The sequence below is a fragment of the Agelaius tricolor genome, unplaced genomic scaffold, assembly GCF_023055355.1.
Source record: "Agelaius tricolor isolate 1412-34295 unplaced genomic scaffold, bAgeTri1.0.p SCAF_22, whole genome shotgun sequence".
Classification (NCBI taxonomy): Eukaryota; Metazoa; Chordata; class Aves; order Passeriformes; family Icteridae; genus Agelaius; species Agelaius tricolor.
In genome coordinates this window covers 6,923,413-6,937,113 of record NW_027269282.1, presented here as the reverse complement: position 1 = coordinate 6,937,113, position 13,701 = coordinate 6,923,413, and the positions used below count along the sequence as shown (strand labels likewise).

At 35.9% G+C, this 13,701-nt stretch overlaps 1 protein-coding gene across 4 annotated transcripts in view; it reads right to left on the bottom strand.

Annotated features, from left to right (window-relative positions):
* The window catches only part of ATRNL1 (attractin like 1), a 432,739-nt gene that overhangs the window by 390,487 nt on the left and 28,551 nt on the right, over window positions 1–13,701 (bottom strand). For all 4 annotated transcript variants that reach the window (XM_071445975.1, XM_071445974.1, XM_071445976.1 and 1 more), the window contains exons 2-4: window positions 4,287–4,370; window positions 2,228–2,341; window positions 1,629–1,757 (exon numbers count right to left, since the gene is read on the bottom strand). In XM_071445975.1, coding sequence (XP_071302076.1) covers window positions 1,629–1,757; window positions 2,228–2,341; window positions 4,287–4,370 — 327 coding nt within the window. The remainder of the gene's footprint in view (window positions 1–1,628; window positions 1,758–2,227; window positions 2,342–4,286; window positions 4,371–13,701) is intronic.

Genomic DNA, 13,701 nt, shown 5'->3' with positions numbered 1-13,701 from the left:
TGTGTTTCTGTCTTCCCCAAAATAAAGGAATACAAGTGGTCCATGAAGATGAAGTCAAAAAGTAAGGAAGAGGATAAGAGAAGCAGAGTACAATAGGCTAGTGACAGAAGCAAAGTTAATGCAGCCATAAAAAGTAATTGTAGGTACTTCTTTATCATAAAAATGTTACTGTTGGTTCATTAAAAATGCTTTAAAAGTATCCCTTGCAATAAAAGACACAAAAGAACAGAGTACATAGAATTTCATGAGTTATATATGTAATGGAATTAAAAACTGGCAAGTTTTTTTATTTATTTTAAATTTACAAAAAAAAATTATGTAATGATATGCAGCATGCACGGCATTACCAAGTAATGAAAGAATGCACATACACCCATTTCTTAAGAATGCCAAGTCTAATTGCCATTTGCTCCCAAGACAAATAAAAACGTGCAATAAAAGCTTCAGGGATAACTGAAAAATGTAACTAATTACAATAGAAAGTCTGCCAGGTGATTGCATTTTACTGATGTCAACTGACAAAAATCAAAAATACTCAGTGTTCTAGGCTGCTATTTCCAATGCAATATATATAGTGAGGTTTCCCAAACTTTGAATAGCTACTTATTATCTGGCCAAAGGTGGGCAATCTACTGCAAATTACAGCAACAATCTTCCCACAGACAATATACCAAGTATTGTGCCAAGAGCAAAGTTATGGTCAGAAACACAAATAGGAATTTTAAACTAATAAAGAATATGACAAAAGTGTTGCATGTCAACTTCAACATAAGAAATGCAGTGCTGGCCACCATATCCCAATAACTGCTATTTCAGAATCTGAAGGGATTGAGGGAGAGCAACAGGCATATCTTCAATCATTGAAAAACTCACATGAAAAAACAGGTCCAACAGGACCAAGCAATTCCCTCTTGAGCCAAGGCAAGCAATATAAAGAGATGTTGCATTGTGTAACATGAACATCCCAAATGAGACAGAAGTTGCAAACAACTGGTGCATATAAAAAGGAAAAGGCTCAGGCCTGCCAGATGCATCTTTGGAGCTGCTGACACAGAAAAGGAGGCTGGACAAAAGCAATCATGGTCATATCAGATTAGACTTTGCCATCACAGAAACTAAAAGATGCACAGTGCAGTTAAGATCTACAAAGGCAGAGTGTAGACTGAGATGGAAAATAGGAGGGGAAATACCCAAGAAGAGGAAAAGAAATGGAATAAAATCTTTGTGGCTGGCACAAAAATTCAAGTGGAACTGTTTGGAAGGTTTCAAAAGCCATAGTATATTCAGCAAGAGAAATCAAGCAACAGATGATCCCAGTTCAAGAGAAGGAAATTTATATGACAGCAGATATAATCTCCCTTCTAGTCCATATGACAACTATATGTGTTGGATAAACACTGGAGGGGATACATTCTAGTTCCATATGGCACAGGAAAAACTACTCTGGGAATGGCCATGTGACTTCGCTCAAAAAAACCATAGGAGTCTGTAGGAGTTTTTTTCCCCTAACTCATACCTTAATAATTTATTACAAGCCCAGCCCCCTGGTTTTAGACACTAAGCACTGAGTATGACTTATGCTATTGAAAAAAAGCAACCAAACAATTACTTAGTACAAAAACACTTACGAATAAAAAATGTTAAATCCTGTTAGGTTATAAGCAGCATCACTAAAGAAGTGTAGCAATGCATAGCCAGATGTAGTAACCACCTCAGGAACAGTTTCATTTCCGCGCACTTCAGGGACTATCAGACCACTGGAAAAGAAAAGAAGAAAAATATTTTTAAGCAATCTTTGGTATATTTAGGGGGGAAAAAAAAGGAAAGAGGAAGTTTGGTATTCTGCTGGTTAACTATAGAAACAAGATGACATAAATAAAAATTTAAAACTTTTTTTAATAAAAGGTATACAAGGTATATACAACTTGTATATGTATCTGCAAGGTAAGTCAGGTGTTTCCAGGAAAGTGCCTGTGTGTAAGCATTAACATTCCATTCAATGCCAGCAGTAAGTATCCAAATAATGGATTTCTGCTATGATTATCTAACCAAAACTGTAACATTTTGGAATGCATTCTAATACAACTTTACATACATGTTCCCATAATATTAAGATAAGAAAGCACTCTAACTAACATACTAAAGTCTCTAATGTTACTTTTTCCCCCAATAACTGAAAATGTCCATACATGACTACATGGACAGTAATATTAGTAAATACACTCACCTAAATACAGCTATTAAAGGTGCATATATAGAATCTCCATCATATACATACATATGGTCCCAGCTACATTCTGTGGCAAAGTGATTAAATCTTAATCTTAGTATCGCATTTGGGCTGAAAAAAAAACAAAAAACATTGATATAACACATTTACAGAATTACTGAGATCATAAGATCAAGAGCTCACAGTAGAATTGATTATGCCAACATAACTCTGTTAAAACATTTTGAGTAGTAATTAAATATTACAAAGTGTTAAATAACAAAAGCCAGGGCAAGCAAATATTTCCCTTTATCTTAGAAAATTTAAAAATAACATATTCAGTCCACAGCTAATAATCCCTAAAGTTAATGAGAAGTGTAACTTCACCAGATTTTATCAGTGTTCAGAACCACAAATTTAGAGCAGTTAAAATGTCTCATTTTAATAGACTAAATTTACTTTACAATGTCAGGACTATGAACTTTAAAGAATCCTTCAAGATGAAATCACCTACACATCCTCTTCCCAGTATTACACTAATTATTGAAAATAAAAATCTAAAATTGCAACCAATATTAGTGCAAGTGCCTGCCTCTGACCCTCTGCCAACATGTAGGAAATGTCACTAGTGACATTTTGGCTGAGGTCCAAATGGATCTGTAAACTTTTTGAAAGGGGAATTTTTACATACCACAGAATTACCAGACATACATATATATCTATATATATATATATATCTCCATATATATATGTATTTCCTGAAACATAATGATTATTTTCCTGTAGTTCTCCTTGCTACTGACAGGCTTGAGTACAATTTGTCAGTCTGGAAAACATGTGCGGTTTTGTGACAGATCCTTTGGAGAAAGCTCTTTGTTCATTTTTTAAGACACAGTATTACACACATATGTGACTTCCTTGTGTGCTGACATTTGGACACTTGGTTGCTTTACTCCTCCCCAGACTGTGCAGCACATTGATTTCTCCAGCTTCCCACTCTGCCATCTCCTGAGAGCAGGAGGAATGGAGTGAGGAACAGCTTCAAAGCAGAGTTTGCCTGTGGGGCTGAGGTGTGTTTCCACTTTAGTGCAGTGCAAATATTCCTGAGCAAAAAGAGAAGCCTAGCTAGGTCAGACACATATTCAGTTATAGCTTGGTCTTCTAGATAATAAAATTTAAATGATTTTGCAAACAATCATAACTTCACTGCTGCTTTGTTTAAAATACTGTCTGCATATAAGCAGACCAAAGTCAGAGCAGACACATCATTTCTGAACTGCAGCAGCAGAGCATCCAGCATTATCCAAGATAATTGAGATTATGACAACATGGAAATACAGAAGGAGCTAATTTTGTTCTAGAATTGTGAACTAGAGTCAGCAAAATTCTAACCCATATCCTGGAGGGGCGGAATCCTCCTGAAATATAACCAATTTGTGCCATTAACACTTAGCCACACTAATTTATGTGTCTCATTATTTCTTCAGGCATGTCTGTGTGTTTCTGTGCTGCATAATCTGGAAAATTAGCAACAGGCATGAGGAACCTAAACTGTAGGCATAAAACTATTTCAAAACTAAGTATGTGAGGAACTGTAGAATGCAAAAGAAAATACTTTATAGAAGCACTAACTTTTGAGAAACACTTAACTGAATAAGCATTCTGTACTTGAGGCCATTGCTGATTTATCATTGACATGAGTTAAGTCAGGTAATGAATTAAATAAAGGGATTCTGTAACTACTTTTGGATCTTATGCAAAGGTACTCAAACATGCAACAAATTTATCACAGGATTTTGAGGGCCTGCAGCACCAGCCATATATCCATGTCAGCCTAATTTTTGCCAGCAATTTGAATGGGAGTGGAATTTGGCCAACTGTAAGCAATCCTGAAAATCCTAATACCTTATTTTTTAAATTCTATATAATAGTTAAACAAAACCAAAGCAAACTAACAAAACACCAAACTGTTCATATTATACCCTCATGCAGTCTCTACGTCAGGAGTTCTTTTGATCTCTAGAACACAAAGTACCAAACTGTTTAGAAAATTTAGGCTATGAAAATAGATACTTACTATCCTTCAATTAACCATGTGCATTTAGTTTTATATTTGTAATTTATAGGTCCATCTGTTAAATATCCAGAAGGTTCTGTTAACCTGCAAGAGGAAAAACAGGGCTGTAATAAACCAGAGACACCAGAACATGAATCATCGACATGCCAATAGAATCTTTCTTGATGAAAAGAAAATGGGGGTGGGGAAAACAGTCAAGTCTCTCTTCATATTTCTCATCACACTATTTGTGCTCACAAAAACTTGAATTCTGACTCTTCTAATATTGATTTGCTTTCTTCCTCCAGGCATTCACGTGTATGCTTTCTAGTTCAGTAGCAAATAATTTAAATTATCCTTTACACGAAATGGATCCAAGCCAATGTAAGGGGGATTTGTTTAAGAGCATTTTGGTTTGCTTTGCTTATTTGCTTTGCCATTGCCTTACAACTTACTTCTGAAATTAGACAACGCCAGCCATAAAAAAACTCTCCTAGATCAAGACAAATGAAGATATAAATTTGAATAAGCACATCTGGCAGGCTGCTGCTCTGTTATTCCTACTCAGTACCCTGTCTCTGCACAGTGCTCCCCAGTGATTATCCAGAAGGATGAATCCCTGCAGATTCTCCACACAGCATCACACCACCTTCAATGACTTAGAGCTCAGGGACACTTTCAGTCCACAGCTCTGCCTCTGGGTTCATGCTTTATACCACTCAAAATGTAATGATCTGTGTTTTATTTCCCTTCTTTCCCTCCTCCGCCCCTTTTCCAACCTGAGAATTCCTTGCTCACTGCCTTTAATAAATCTTTTGTATTCTCCTAGAGCCTGCTGAGATGCAACAGAGATCAGCATATTGTATCCAAGATGCAAGTGAACCATGAATCTGTACAGTAGCATATTATTACAGTAGCAATATTATTTCCATTTTATTCTCTATTCCCATTTAAGATTTTATTTGCTCTTTCAACAACTACCATTCAGACATTTGAAACAGAAATATCTGCTGTAACTTTTTTTGAGTGTTAATAGCTCAATATTCATCACATATAGAAATTCCTTTTATGTAGAAAAAGAATCTTTTTCATCCATTCATATTTATTACATTGTATTAATCTATGTGGTGATGAAACAGCAGACGAAATTCAATAATCTATTAACATAAAAGCTTTCTAAAAGAGCCTGGTATCTTCAGCACATTGTATCTTCACTAATCCATTCTACTTTCTGCATCCTTTATGATTATCTTCAAGCCTTAACACACGTCTCCAGTGGCCTTACTCCACTAGGGAAACAGATCATCTCACTCTTTAATAACAAATAACAACAAATATAAAAACATCCTCAGAAACACTCATTTCTTTCACTATATTGTAGAAAGAAAATCATTAAGAATAAGTATCACTAAATAAGAAAAGCTTTCACCTGTTTTGTGTGCTTTTTTTTTTAATAAAAGGCAAGAATATGTAATATTCCAATCAAAATAATTGCAGTGCTGTCATATGATTTATATATAGAAGTAAAGTCTTATTTAGCTATCCACAGAACATAGATTTTCCTGGCAGAAGTATGAAATATTAGAAGTACTCATTTGCAGTCATGACCATTGCCTTCTTAGTAGTTGCATGGTGCAATGGAGGTGACTTACAAGAGTTGTTTTTATTAGATCAGCCCTTTGGTACTGGTAAAGTACAAACAATTTCCCTTGTCTCCTAGAATGGTAATTTTTTGATAAGTAGTTTCTTTTGGAAGAGTAGATAGCCTTTGAAACAGACATTTCACTTTGTTGGCAAAAAAAGTAAATAAATAAGAGCACAGCATTACTTTGCAATAATGTTTGTAGAAAATTGTAAGATAAGGGCTTGTTCTATTTAAAATAAATACATAGCAAGACAGATGGAAATTACTGTAAGTTTCTTGAGTCATACCAAGAATTGTTCTGTATTATTTTTCTTTCCAAGTGTTATCAAATCCCAAATCCCATAACACAAAGATAAGCAGTACCACTTTCAGGTAAGCCCTTGCCCAGTCAAGGGCAATATTCTCTTTCATATGAAGCAAGGTGCTCATCAGCAGCTTTCCTCTGTGGCTACCGGTGATTCTGTCAAATAACCACAATCCAGGTGAGCCACCCTGACTATGCACTCATGAGTCACAGAGGTGCCTCCATTGCACTCCACTCCTTGCTCCCCACTGAAAAAGCTTCAGTGAGAAGACAGAACAATTTGTGTGGCCTGCCCAGGCACCACAGGTTAATCCCACCCACACTCCAACCTCCTAAACAGAACACACAGGGGAGTAGCTGATGCTGTGTATTGTCATTTGAAATCCCACATCAGCTTTCATAATATTCTCAACAATATTTTTTCCTAGTTGGCAGGGTTATAATCAAAGCCTATAAGGAATTAGAGAGCGCATGCCAAAAGAACATTTCCCATCTCAGTATACTGTAAAAAAGATCTACCAAACAACAGAAAGACATCAGGATGCTGCACATTTAAAAGTATTCAGAAGCACCAGTGACAGAACAGTCACTCACCAAGATAATCAGTCAGCAAAAGATTCCCTGAAATCTGTGACACTACAGGGTTTCACCAAGCAGACAGACACACCAGAAATGCAAGGGCTAAAGCCAACACAGGGCAACCAAAGGGATGTCTCCATTCACCTGGAATAGTACCACTGCTATAAAATAATGGCAAATAAAGAATGTACAGTGGCAATATTTACCACTGCAGAGACTTTAAACCAAGACTGATGCATTTCAAGGAAAAAAGTACACTCTAGTTCAGTCAAAAATTATTGGTCCAAAGTGAAGGAGCAGTCAGATGAAATCTACGCCTGCAATACATAAGACGTCAGAGCAGGTTATTAAAATGGCCCTTCCTGCTGTAATATTTATAGAGCTGTGAAAAATGCAGTCTTGTCATCTCCTGCATCCTCCTGCAAAAAATAATACCACCAAATCTTTTAGAGAGGGACACTAATTTAAACCAGAAAAGTTATTGGCTATTTTCTGAACATGAAGATCCACAAAACTGCTGGTAGATGGACAGAGGTCTGATTTATAATATCGGTGCTTTAGGAGAAACAAAGCATAAGCTACATTCATAATATTACAAATATTCACTATTAAATAAGGAGTTATAAAAAAATTCATTTATGTCTATGTTACTTAGTGTCACATTTCTACTGATAATTTTAAGAAATGTTGGATTACTTTGCAATTCCTACTTCAGATGTATCTGAATATACAATATAGAGCATATTTTGCTGCACGGATCCACCTCAATATCAGTACTGGTGTGTCAGTCAAGAGCCCCTTTTTCCATTGCTGAAAAATTTTGCTCCATCTCCTTTTCATCTTTTATGAAAATATGTTTTATTAAAAAGAAATAAAAATCAATAACTGTGCTTCAAAGTTAAAAGATCAAGTTCTTCATAAATAGAAGTACTGGCAACCTTTCTAGTTGAGATCTTGTGTCTAACATTTACAGCAGGGAAAGAGACTGCACAGATCTGAATATATTAATAAAGAAGGGGAAAAAAATTCCAACCACCTGACAGTACAAGCCTGAATCAGTGAGAAAGAAATGCAGAAGTGATCAAGAGGCCATTTCTCATACCACAATATTGAATGACAGACTAAGGTTTTCCAGTATTTTTTCAAAAGAATATCTGAAAAACCCACAAAGGCAGATTTTTCTTTTCCAGGCATAAAGCATTGACTAGCACCTAACAAAATTTCAAAGAATTTGTATTTGATTTTCCTGCATTTTCACATTCATTGTATAACTTGCTGCTGGGTTTTTTTTTTCACATATGAAAAAAGGATGTACTGAACATACTGTAGCTCTAATTTTTCTTCAATGACTAATGAAGAGGAATAAATATTCAATACATTAAGGAAATATTTGCATATGCCAATCACACTCCTCTACTTGGTACATACTGCTTTGCAGTAATAGAAGAAGTTATATTTAGAAACACAAAGGACACTCATGACAACTTCTCACATGCTAAGTAATCACAGGCCTGCTCTTAAAGAGGTTTCAGTTTATTCATTGACAAAGTAGTAGTTTCTGTTGCAAGTGATTAATTCAGTTCATCCTGAGTCCATCTTTCTACATTATTTTAAACAAGACCATGCTCCAAAACAATCCAAAAATCCCAGAAAAGTAAAATCAAGATTAGAACACAATTTTTCCCCAGGAAGAGATATCCTGTATTTCAAGAAGCTTAACACTTATGTTAAAAAAAAAACCAAAAACCTAAATTAGCTGGAATATAAACTCTGATTGGTGCAAAACATTAATTTAAGGTTAATTCTGGCATGTGCTCTGTTTCTGAAAAACAACTATGTTGTTCCATAGTGCATTTTTGCAATAATCCCAATACAACAAAGGATTCTGCATAGGAGTAGATGTTGCTTTCAAAGTCCAAACTTATATGGCATCTTACTTATGCAATGCATTTTCAATTACATAAATGAAATCTGTTCCCTTGCTCAGGCTGCACAACATTATATAAACTCACAGAACACAGACCAGGACAGCTTGTTTAGAATAGGATATCTGAATATGTGACTCTGAGGGAATCCACAAACAGACTTGAAATGTGGGCACAGTTTTATAAAGACCTGGTAAACAAACCAGATGCAGAAGATAAAAATAGTATTATAATAGTAAATTTAATATTCATTCTATTTTAAAATAAAATGTGAAAATACTGCATTAACTACTCAAGAATTTTCTTCTACCTCCTCATAAAGTGGTACTTGACTTTTTTTTTTACCAAAACGTCTATAAATTGCCATTTCATTTACAACATGCCCTAACACCTATCCCAACTATATTATATTATTATAATTCAGATTATACTGAAATCTTTTTTCAATTATTTGTCTAATCTGATTTTAATAATTCCAATGATAGAAGTCTACAACCTTCCTAGGCAATCTATTTTAGTAATGACTTATTAGAAAGTATTTCTAAATGTCTATTTCTCCTTTATTTCTTACTTACACATATTTCCTGAATGTAGACCTGGAAATCACCTAAAATTCTTCCTCTTTCTTTTGAAAAGAGGAATAAAGCAATTTAATCTAGCAACCTCATGAATAATTTTCTAGACTTCCTTCTAGGATTTTTCCTTCTAGAATCTGCACCACAAAATGGTACCTACTTCTCCAACTGTACTCTGACCAGCAAAGCAACCAGAGAATTATTTATTATACTTAATGTTCATAATCCAGTTCTCCTGAATGCAAGTAGTAGAAGAACTCTTTTATGCTGATTTGTGTGCAACCAGTAATTCCCCAAGATTGCCCACTTCCTCCACAAGAGGAACTAAATGATATTACTCCAGTTCACCTCACTGAGGTTCATCACACCCGCTCAAGTGTAGAAATTCAAATCCAATTCTGTCCCTATCAGGCTACATTATATGGGATCAATGCAGCTCACATCAGCTGGAAATTGCTGCATGGAAAATTTCATTTATAATCACTTGCTCAGTAGGAAAACCTAGTTTTCTTTCTCTGATATAAGTGTTTACTTAAAAGATAGTAACTTCTGGTCACACTGCATAGTGAGGAACCCTACTCAAACAGCAGTGAACTCCACAAGAGAAGAAAATAATTCTATTTGTGTATATTTGTGATAAAGGTCTTCATAAAAACTCCTGCATCTTTCATAACAGCCCTTTTTCTATTACTCAACTACATCAACAGCTTCTGAATATTCATATTCATTATTCATTCACCTTACAAAGCATAGCACACTACTAGCATAAAGGCAGAACTAGCAAAAATTAAAACTCCTCTGCACCCATGGTCTCCATTGTGACAGCTGCATTAATTTTGTATACTATAATGCAAGCCATTCAAGCCATTACAACATGGCACCATTTTTTGTGTTGGCTAAAACTAAGCAGTTGCCAGATACCAGCACCATGAAAGAGGCACTAAAGCAAAGTTTTCTTCCACCTGACATTTCTAAATATTAAGTCCAAAGAAAAGTAATCATGAACAAAGAGCCTTCTAAAGAGCCTTCTACTTTTCCTTCATGTAAAGAAATTTTCTCCTTTAGTTTCCAGTAATAGCACATGTCAGAATGATCCATTTCAAGCTTTTTGGACAAAAATGATTCACAGAATTACAGATGAATAGTCCAAGAGATAAGGTGAATAACAGACACAGTAATCTCTCCCACTGCACAAATGATTGGAGTATTTTATTTAAAAGCTTGATACAAAAAGGGAGAAAATAATTCTACTGAAAGTATAGCTGCATAGAATGGACCTTGAAAAAATCCATCCTGACTTTTGTCTTCAGATCTTTCTTTAGATTAGATGCATATATATTCCTAAAATATGTGAGTATAAGCCATAACTATCTAAAAAACCCAATCCAAATGTTGATTGCCTGAATCTAAGCAAAGAAATACACCACTACTAAGAACTGTGTCACCCACTCCCAAACATTCACAATTTAACAATAAAAAGTTTTTACACTACTTAGTTTTACACATGGATGGATTTACACATAATATTTATGAAAACTTCCTATAAAATTGAGTGGAGTTGAGTCAATCTACAGAGTTCAACAGCAAGCTCCATGTTTTCTACAGAACCACTACACCAATTAACAGTTCATATCTTGCCAATATTTTCCAGGTGGCAGTGGTTCTCCATCTCAACTTAGAGATCAGTGCCTTTTAAAAGATACTGCAAATAGCACAATATCCTCCACTGACCTGGAAAAAACTTAGTGAAAAGAAATGAAGTGAAAGAAATGTAGCTTCACCTCTCTTATCTGGAATACTACAGGCATTTCATATTTCCTATTTTAATATCATGGTTGGACAAAATCATATGAGACAAGCACATATTCTATTAGGAATGCTCAGGCTAGTTCATAGATGGCATCCAAAATTCTGCCTATAAATAGGCCTGGCACCATGCTTAAATTAAAAATTGATAGAAAATCAAGTTGGCATTTGATACAAAAACAAAACATGATATAATACCCCATAACACTATCTCATTTAAGTATGGCTGTAAATGCTACTCCACATATAAAATCCCAGAGGTCAAAAAGCTGTATAAAAATAATTCCTGTTTTGAGTAAGAGACAGACCACCTACCCAATCCCCTGGCTGAACTTCTTGCACTCAATTTCCTGTCATAGTTACCAATTTTCTCAAAAAAAGAGCAAGGTTTGAAATATTCAAAGTTCTGACAATTCAGTCCTGATTCACAAGAATATTAACAGTAATCCCAAAGGTTTCTCCTGTATGCAGATAGTTGCTATTAGAAGCAAATAGGAATTCAAAAAGAATCTGCCAGGAAGCAAGAAGACACCCCACTGCTCTAACATTTTACAGTGTTCACTTCAGCCAAGAGTTATTTTTATGGTCAAATGTTGCCAAGATAATGAAGAAATTAATTTAAAAAAAACCACATTCCACCAGACTGAAGTGGTCCTCTTACTTACTTTTTCCTACCACATTAACAATGTTATTATTTCATTTAGAAAAGTTCTGTACCTTCATAGACTGTGTTACTTGAAGATCACCCTTATGTTACTTTAAGATCACTTGGAGTAACACATTATCCTTATGTTACTCCTCTTGATGAAAACAAACAAAAATAAGTTATACTTTAGGTTTCTTTAACAGCAAGAGATTTTTATTTTCTAGTCTTTACTTTCCACAAGGCAGCCTCCATTTCCAAAAGTGGTTAAGTGTATGTTCTGGCATTATTCTGTTAACATCTCTAAACTCTGTCAGGGTACACTTCATCCCATCTTCCAGATCTCCACTTGTTGGGCCCAATATTGATCCCAGGGAGATCCCACTCATGACAGGAGCTCTTTACACATGACCAGGCAGACAGCTCCTCACTCACTGCACAGATCCCTTGTCTAGACCCCAACAAATCCACTTCTGTATCAGGAGGGTGTGGGAACCCATACCCAAAGCCCTGGAGAAATTGAGGTAGACAATGTCTCAGCCCACATCAGCAAGCAGGTTACTTTGTCATAGAAAGCAATCAGGTGTGTCAAGCACATTCTGACCTTGGTGAACCTCTGCTGACTTTTCCCACTCATGTTCTTAATCCGATTTGTAATAGGCCAGGAGAATTCATTCCATTCCAAGTTTCCCAAAAACAAAAGTAAGACTGATGGGTCTATAATTTCCTGGACCCACCTTTCAGCCCCCTTTGAAGATGGAGTTTTCATGAGCTTTCTTCCAGTCTTCTCAAACATCCCCCAGTCTCCACAACTTCTCAGAGATGACAGAGCAGCCCCATAACATGAACCAGCTTTCTGCTCAGCCTCAGGTGGATTTTGTCAGGGCCCATTGATTTATAGGGGTCAAAATCCTGTAATAGTTCCCACACCAACTCCTTCACTGACAGTGGGTCTGTGTTTGCATCAACCTGGATTTTCTCTCCCAGGGCCTGGGGCTCAAAGCACCAGCAGAGAGAGATGTGAACCAAGTGCTGAGAATCTCTGTCTTCTCACATTGTTGGTGACTAATTCACCTCTGCTGTTTAACAACAGGCAATATTGTGCTCTGTTTCTCCTGTTTCCATACTTGAAGAACATTTTTCTTGTAGTTTTCAATACCTCTGGTCAATCTCAATTTAAGCTGAGCTTCTGCTTTCCTGACTGCATCTCTACACAGCCTGGGAATGTCCTTGTAGTCCTCACCAGGTATTTCTCTGCTTTCCCATCTCTGGTACAGTTCTCATTTCAGCAGACTCAGAAGCTCACAGTTAAGCCAAGGGGGTCTCTTGTTCCACCGACTTCCCTTACCTTTAAATAGAATTCAATCTCAGTAGTGTCTACATTAAAGTAAGATTGGCTACAGGTTTTGATCTAATCACAGGATTAACATGAGTGAAGGATAAAGTTGTTTATGAATTTTTATCCATTTGTGTATAAACTTTCAACAGATGTATGTATATATTTATATAATGAGCCACATGTATATGTATTTTATAAGACTTCTATAATTAATCAAACATGCTACAGTACTTTAAAATGTGGAGCAAAAAGCATATGGGCAAGGCAGACTGAGGTACTTGGCAACAAGGTAATGCACTGTGCCAATTTTTCACTGTACATCACCATAAATCTCATTTTCACTTGTGACCTAGTTCAGGGTTTTAACTTAAGCTTCCTGAGGTAACAGGCAAATGCTCTAAATCCAGTGTGTCACCAACTCCTAAATTTCTCCTTGACTATTTAAATCAAGTTTCTATGCTCACCAAGAGGCACCTCTCTCTACCTTTCAATCATTTAGAGTGATTAATATCTAACCATCAGATTTCATATCTGTTAAGGACAGAATTCTCGTGGCAGGAAACTATCTCATATCAGAAGGCTGCAAGCACCAGCTCCCAAAAGCTATATTAGTTTTGAAA